The sequence below is a fragment of the Wasmannia auropunctata genome, unplaced genomic scaffold, assembly GCF_000956235.1.
Source record: "Wasmannia auropunctata unplaced genomic scaffold, wasmannia.A_1.0 LD336071.1, whole genome shotgun sequence".
Taxonomy (NCBI): domain Eukaryota; kingdom Metazoa; phylum Arthropoda; class Insecta; order Hymenoptera; family Formicidae; genus Wasmannia; species Wasmannia auropunctata.
Genome location: NW_012026819.1, coordinates 925,314 through 932,971, shown reverse-complemented (window position 1 = coordinate 932,971; position 7,658 = coordinate 925,314). Strand labels below are relative to the sequence as shown.

At 37.9% G+C, this 7,658-nt stretch overlaps 2 protein-coding genes across 3 annotated transcripts; one reads left to right on the top strand and one right to left on the bottom strand.

The window, feature by feature from the left end:
• Nucleotides 1-19: 19 nt before the first annotated feature.
• LOC105449879 (keratin-associated protein 5-5-like) lies at nucleotides 20-5,702 on the bottom strand. Of its 2 annotated transcripts, XM_011689321.1 has the most exons (5): nucleotides 5,444-5,702; nucleotides 4,531-4,825; nucleotides 3,635-3,716; nucleotides 1,950-2,718; nucleotides 20-577 (listed from the first exon to the last, which is right to left on the bottom strand). In XM_011689321.1, exons 1-5 carry the CDS (start codon nucleotides 5,496-5,498, stop codon nucleotides 567-569), a joined length of 1,212 nt encoding a protein of 403 aa, XP_011687623.1. In that variant the 5' UTR covers nucleotides 5,499-5,702; the 3' UTR covers nucleotides 20-566. The 2 variants fall into 2 exon arrangements, with proteins under 2 accessions (XP_011687623.1, XP_011687621.1); XM_011689319.1 differs by lacking the exon at nucleotides 20-577 and having other exon boundaries at nucleotides 977-2,718.
• A 662-nt stretch (nucleotides 5,703-6,364) lies between these two features.
• LOC105449878 (trafficking protein particle complex subunit 1) lies at nucleotides 6,365-7,472 on the top strand. Its single transcript, XM_011689318.1, has 3 exons — nucleotides 6,365-6,583; nucleotides 7,024-7,233; nucleotides 7,311-7,472. Exons 1-3 carry the CDS (start codon nucleotides 6,485-6,487, stop codon nucleotides 7,437-7,439), a joined length of 438 nt encoding a protein of 145 aa, XP_011687620.1. The 5' UTR covers nucleotides 6,365-6,484; the 3' UTR covers nucleotides 7,440-7,472.
• The last annotated feature ends 186 nt before the right edge of the window (nucleotides 7,473-7,658 follow it).

Genomic DNA, 7,658 nt, shown 5'->3' with positions numbered 1-7,658 from the left:
ATAATCCTTTTCTACGTGGTTCGGTGCATTCGTTGGTAAATCATTTATTTATTGTTTCACATTTTACGAGTTATTTTCATTGTGCTACGAATTTTATATTTGGAACAAAACATAGCTTACAGGCTATTAATCAAATTTATGTTCCACAGGCTAACTTTGATTGCAAATTTCCAGAATTATATTCACGTGCTTGTTTACTTATTTATTCGTGCAATTTGATAAATATAAATTTTTATTATATTGTTTAATTGTTTCGTTCAATCGCAAGCCCAAGAGTATTTTGTATATAAATTATAAGCTCAGATATCTCCAGCAGAATCTCTTGCGTAATAAATAACGATGGTAAAAGGCTGAACCGGGAAACCAGGTAACGGCTACAAGAATCAGCAGAACGAAGGATATCAATGCCAACGGGTTCGGCACGAGAGTCGAATAGCCGATGCCACCGAGATTCGTGAACACATCGTAGCATCCACTCGCGCTCTTCTTATCGTTTGTTTGCGCATACGCGCTCGATGTTCCTTCCAACGTACAGCTGACACCTACTGGATGCACCACACCACGTGTCACATTGGTCCTTTGGTCACAACACAAGGTACAGTAAACATCAGTCTCTAGCGCATTACATATAATTAAATCAACAAAACAGATTTCTTGAATTTCTCAAAATATTTGAACATATATAGAAATTTATTTTTCTGTGAATCTCAAATATGTACTCGTATTGTTGTTAAAATTGATATAACTAAAAAAAAGGTTCTCAATTTTATAGTGATATTTAATTTACCCATTTTTTTATGACATTAAATTATATTCGCATAAAATATATGTTTAAAATTTATGTTTAACGTATATTTTTGTAAATTATTCTTTTTGAACGAGGAATCCGTATAAAAAAGAGAGGTAAAAACCTCTGTTATATAAAAAATTGTGACAAAAAATTTTTGAAATTTAGATTTATTTAAAATACTTAAACTTATTAATAACTTTTCTGTATTAATGACAGAAATATTTTACAGTTAAATGTTCTCTCGGAATTTTAATCGCACCTTCCTCACTCCTATTGTCGCTGCATGGTTATTTTGAAATGTAACAGAAGCGAGCAGCCTTGATTTACAGAGTGACTGGCAACATCCCTACATGAACTAGGTGAGGAAGATTGAACGGCCGCGGATCGTATAGGGAGAGACGGCAGTTTTGAAACGTTCAAATCGCATTACGCGATTTTTCCGAGGTAAGCTACTTGCTATCTGTCGTATCTTCCCTCGAGGATCCACCGTTCCCGCGTCGTCTGTCGATCCCACGTGTGCTTATCGTCGAGATGCTTATCGATGCACCCGCCAACGATCCGACACGTGCTCGCGGAGGCTCGCGAAAAGTAACGCCGTATCGATGCAGCGTTCTATTTGGCGCCGATAAATTCTTTAGCCGGCTAAGTAATTTCACGCGATTCAATAATCTCGCCAAAACAGGATTCTTATTGTTAGACACGTTTCCGCCAGCGGGCGAAGAATTCTCGTGGAATGCATAACAATCGGGCTTTGCACCGCTGTCGGACGGAGCGTGGGTGGGTGAAGTGTACCACGAATCCTTGGAAGATTTTTCGGTGGTACATGCTTCGAGAGCCTCCTCTGCATTTTCAAAAGCGACCTTCTCGTCGAGCTCCTCCGGCATGTCGCACGACTCGGGATCGACAGATTTCGAAGGATTTGTGGTCTCCGACAAATCGTCAAATGCAGTCTTCGACTTTTGCATGGATTCCTCGTCCAATATTAAATCGCGACTTCGGTCAGTGTATAATTCGGATCCACCGTCGGATCTAACGTAGTCATCAGTCGCGTAGCAACGGTCGCGATATTTCGTATCGCGTATCTCTCGTCTCTCGTCGTCGTCATTTTGTTCGCTACTTTCCGTGCTCTTATCGCCAATGATCCCACGCCAAGACTGACCTGTACAGGGCGAGGGGAGCCGACGTTCGCCACGTTCGGTGCAGAAGGTCAGTTTTCTGCAGGGCGTCGGAGGACGACATGGCGAAGCGGTCGAAATCGGCCGACAGGGTGGGCAGGATGGACAGGGCGAATCTGTAGAGCGGCAAGAATTCTTGGCTGGAACGGATCGTCGACACTTGAAGGATGATGTGCATGAATCGCAGGGTGGCGGCGGCGGCGGCGGCGGACACGGTTGACAACGCGGGCAATGACACTTGGGATCGGGTGGTAATCGAGGAGATGGATTGCAGAGACGCGCGTTAGGACATTTGATCGTCGCTTTTGGGAATCTCCGTTCGCTGGGCGGACAGGCGCATTCCGGGCTGGACGGACACTCGCAGGAGCACTCCTCGGGAACGGCGCGCACGTCCACCTGAATCGGCGGCGGACAGTTACAGCCGCGTGGCATCGGTTGACACAGGCAGCAGCTCGTGTCGTGGCAACAGCTGCGCTTTTTCAAGATGGATTTCAAGGCGCAGGGCTGACACTCGGACGCCCGAAGCGACGGGGCTTGTTGAGGATATCTGCATTGCCAGGGGCAGCAAGACGAGGCGGTCGACGAGCAATCCGCGTTAGGTGAATTACAGCGGGTCGATGGATAGCTGCAGCTCGGCGGTGGGCAACCACCGCCCGCTTCCCGTTTCGGGGGTTCGGGTGATGACGATTTATCTGCCGGTGCCATTTCCGATTTGCTTGCCCCACCCGCTAAGCGACGGCACCCACGGCATTTCTGTTGAAGATAGAAGAATCTGATGACAGTTACAAAGTGAGGCGCGGATTTATCGCTTGAATCCGTAGTTGCCCGGAATCGTCGTCTTAAAACGCCCGTTTATAAAAATCGCAACGTAACACGATGATATATATATTTTTGAAAAAAAAAAAAAACGCGTAAAGATAAATGTAACGGATGTAATGGCCGTGCGTATTAAAGTTACAGCGGTCAAGTTTAGGCCGCATTTTAAACGTTTAACATTTTAAACGTTCCAATTACTGAGCCATTAAAGTCTGTATACAAATTAGTTTGACCAACTTTACGGATTTTACCGAATAATTAAGAAACTTTGAAACACTCGCCTACTTCTAACTATACTATGCTAATTTACATAAATCGAGTAACGTGAACTAACCGCGCCTGAATTAAATCCTTGCAAGTCTTCCTATCAAATTTAATTAAAGCGTACACAGGACGTCAGAAACATTAACCGCGTCTTGCATTGTTCATTCTGCATTGCTTAACCTTGCTATTCCGTCGGTTTGTCGTATATATGTATAATGTATATCGAATACGATTTTGAATTCAAATGGATACATTTCAACATAATTATGCATATAATTGTTTTGCTATTTTGTTTAACTTATTTTCAATTGTATTATATTGTTGGACGTTAAAATTAATTATTAATGTCGCAGTTATTATTAAAGTTAATATTACATAAAATCATATTATTAGAAAGAAAATGTTTTTTTCACAGCAAAAGTCGAGCAACCTTAAACCCGAATAGCAAGATTAAGATCTGTTGTTTTCTTCCCGCTGGCATTTACTTTCATCTCCCTTCGCATTAAATACATGCAAAATTTACTACCTCAAAGGAATCTCAAGCGCGTTTTAAAGCGTATCTCAACGAGGAATCCACCTCGGTGTGTACCTGACAGTCCGACGTAAGTAAAATGGTACCGGAACACGGGGGCGTTGGCGAAAGACACGGTCGGCACGAAGCGACAGTTCTGCTGCGAACAAAATGCAACACGGCGCAAAATAAGGAAATCCAATAATTCTTTCAATATGTTTACGAGGAAATATTCGCTTAGCGTTCATATTCATTCGAGAATCCTTTCTCGCCCACCGTAAAGAAAAGTAAAGAAGAAGGAAACAGCGGCACTACAAATGGCCAGTGCTTTCACGAAAACAGAGATAAGCACTAACTCCAATTTCCTCCAAACAGTCAATAAGTTTACCCTAAAACATTGCGGATGTCGCGCAGGAGCAACATTTTTCTTAACGCGCACCAAAAACAGCCGGAAGAAAAAGCGACGGCTGCTGAATTTTACAGCGTGCTTTAAAACAGAATATGTCGAAATACATCGGAACGAGATCAGTAAGAACTGATTTACACGATGCTTATTTATTAACTGGAAAACTAGCTAAAAGAATTAATTGTATAAATTATATTTTTTTAGCTGCTAGTTTTCTAAAAAAAAACTATTTACAGAATTTATACTATAGAATTACTTTTTTTAGCTGCTAGTTTTTTTTAGCTGCTTTCCTAGTTTATTACAAGACTAACACATTAATTATTATTTAAAAAATAATTAATAATTAATTATTATTTAAAAAAAGTATCGTGTAAATCAATCCAATTGCTCGATGTGATTGTTATTTGAAAACGAGATAGGAATGAGCAAATGTTCTGTATATTGATAAAGAACAATTATTCTTTTCACACATCATCGCGTCACACGCAGTATTGTACAACATATAGCGGGTTTCACCCTCGCGCCCCCAAGGCATATCGATATTGCTAAATCATCGTTATTTCCCTACCACGGCCGGCTGCAGCCGCGGCACTTGTACGTCTGCTGACGACCGTGGTCGCTCCATTGACGGCGCAGCTCGGCAAAGTTATTCAACCATCGGCAATTCGGTTTAGGTGGCACGTTGCTGTTCCAGATTTCCTCCTCGACGCACTGACACGGCCCGGGACACGCGCCCGTCGCGGCGGTTCCGGCGGGCCGCAAACCGCCGCAAGCACTGCGATCCGAGCATCCTACGTTACTTTGGCAATTACACGAAGATATGCGCGCCTCCCAACCGCTCCTGCCTGACGCACAACTGTTTCCTGCACCAAAATATTGCAAGCTAAAGACGTCGCTGCATTCTCGAGATGTATAGGAGTTAGGGGATATTTGAAAAGGAAGGAAAACTCTCGAATATCTAAAACAAATTTTTAGTTTTCAAATAATCGAAGGAAATTTTTTAGTCTTTTTTAGAATTTCAGTATTTTGTTATAAAAGAGAATACATTTATTTGGAAAATAAATCTTTTTGAAGAGTACTTTTCTCAAACGAGCACGTTTTCGAGTAATACGTTTATTTGTTACAAATTAATTTTATCACATTAATAATTGACTTCTATGACAATCGAAAATTATAACTCTTCACACAAAATAATTTGGTAAAATGTAATCCGATAAATAGAAAATGGTATAAAATAATTAATTAAAGCGATTAATATTTCTCTTTGTTTGTAAATGATGATAAATATCAAATTTTATGAATAATTAATTCAATGGAAATTAAAGATAACAATACATACATAATATCATATATACGACGTTGTTATTATTTTAACTTGTTTCAGAACCGTGTAAAATTATAGTCGTTACACCATACTGCGTGTGATGACTATAATTTTCATTATATTGTATTAATACTAATTATTTAATTTGTATACTAACCACAGCAACCGGTGTTAGAACATCGTCTCTTACTATAAATTTCATCACAGGACATGTTGATTTTTCTTCAAGATAAAATCTAATTCTCCGAAAATAGGAACTTCGCGCAGGTATGCCATTTAAGATCCGGAGATAATACAATCGACAGGAGCATTTGTACAGTTTTCACTTACATTTTTGTATGGTCTATTTTACCGTTTTTGGTTTATTGATATATCACATGATATGACAAAGTGTGCGACATGTGACTGATAGTGTGAAGATCAGTGAAGATCGATTGCGAGAAATATGAAAATATCTGTTTATTAATTAATCTTTTAGTTGTCATAGAAGCAAGATGCGTGATTTGATGACTCATATATATATATATACATATATATATATATATATATATATATATATATATATACATATATTCAGAAGTTATTTAGGTGTCCCGGTACTTTTTTCTCATCCTGTATATATATAAATTAATCGTAGAGACCTCAACGACCTCGCGTTATATATATATATATATATATATAAAACATATTGATATAATAGATTTAAAAAAACAGATTTTTTTCATATACTTCTACATAAAATTATAAATTCTACATATTATAAATTAAGATGTAAAAATACGTATATCATGTATATATTTCAATTATAGTAAGTCTCACATATATAAAATAGATATTCTCGCAAAACATGCACAAATTAGACAAAGGTAATTAATATATTAATATATTAATTGAGAATTATGTAAAATTAGTCTGTATTCTCTTCTTATATTTTTATATTTTATTTCAATTGCTTCGTTGCGCGTTCGAATAAATGCTGTCTGCATTATTACAACCTGCAGATAAATGCATGACTCAGTATTATCGACGTACTTTCCTGTGCGCTGAGTTTGGTAACTTTGACACCAGATGACGAGTATACACGGAGACAGCTGTGCACTGTGCGGGAAGTGTCGTCGGAACGTCAAAACAACGATTGCGAGGTGAAACGACTGGCGGAGTCGACAGTGTGAAACGAAAGGGAGACGACGTGCCAGCGATGACAATTCATAACTTGTACATCTTTTCGAAAACCGGCACGTTGCTGTACTATGCTGAGTGGAACAGATTAAATAAGACGGGGATGACGAAGGAGGAGGTAACGTATAGGTGTTCACACAGTCGTTGCATGTTGATTAGAAAAACTAATCTGGTATGTAAACAACGTTATGATACTCCGCAGATATGACAATATACTGCGAACACTCATTGTCAGATTAGATTTGCACATCACATGCACCCATTATACATACACTTTCGTGAGGATAGTGCGATAAATAGATATAAAGAAATTGGAATTTAAATGTACTTTGAGTTGGATAGGCTACAAAAATTTAAAAAAAAAAGAAGAAACTTAATTTGTTATGACAAATAGCGATTAATTCATTATCGTTGCATTAAAATGTTCTCAAAGCAGATCGATCATGAAAAAGAAAGATGCATACAAATGTAAAAACAATGTATTAGTATGTCGATTGTGTGATACGATTAGATACTAAAATTGACAACTAAATGACCAGAAATGTATTTACAATTTAGGAAGCAAAATTAATGTATGGGATGCTGTTTTCCATAAAATCATTTGTAAGCAAAATCTCACCGTTGGACCCCAAAGAAGGCTTTCTGCATTACAAGACGAGCAAATATACGCTTCATTACTTCGAAACGCCATCGGGTCTTAAGTTTGTCTTGAATACTGATAATGCAAGTCAGAATGCCAGAGAATTGTTGCAGCAATTGTACAGAGAAGTAAGATCATATACCTGTGTTTAATAAAAATACAGGTTTAGGCAAGTTAGTGCATAATCACATATTTTTCATTTTAGGTCTATCTGGAATACGTAGTAAAGAATCCGCTCTGCCAATTAAATGAACCTATACAAAGTGAATTGTTCAAACTGAAAGTAGATGAACTATTTAAAAAATCTCCTCTATTTCTAAGTCGTTCGTTGTAAATAATAAAAATATAAAATTTTTGTACATAAAAACGAGTTGAACTTTTTTTAACAATGAATCAGATAATGCCAAATATTACATCTAACATATTGTTTTAAATTTCAAGAATTTATATTAATTACATCGAAATACAAATTAAAATTATGATAGATTTGCAAATTAAATTTCAATATCAAGTTATAATAATGCTTGTGAATTGTAATTTTAAACGCATTCTT

Bases quoted from the DNA above. Each gene is read 5' to 3' on its own strand.
- LOC105449879 (XM_011689319.1), bottom strand. From the start codon at position 5,498: ATGTCCTGTGATGAAATTTATAGTAAGAGACGATGTTCTAACACCGGT. The intron at 3,717-4,530 runs GTAGGGAAATAA...TTTTGTTCGCAG, and splicing joins CGCGGCTGCAGCCGGCCGTG to CAGAACTGTCGCTTCGTGCC. The intron at 2,719-3,634 runs GTACACACCGAG...TATCTTCAACAG, and splicing joins TACTTACGTCGGACTGTCAG to AAATGCCGTGGGTGCCGTCG.
- LOC105449878 (XM_011689318.1), top strand. From the start codon at position 6,485: ATGACAATTCATAACTTGTACATCTTTTCGAAAACCGGCACGTTGCTG. The intron at 6,584-7,023 runs GTAACGTATAGG...TTTACAATTTAG, and splicing joins CGGGGATGACGAAGGAGGAG to GAAGCAAAATTAATGTATGG. The intron at 7,234-7,310 runs GTAAGATCATAT...TTTTCATTTTAG, and splicing joins TGCAGCAATTGTACAGAGAA to GTCTATCTGGAATACGTAGT.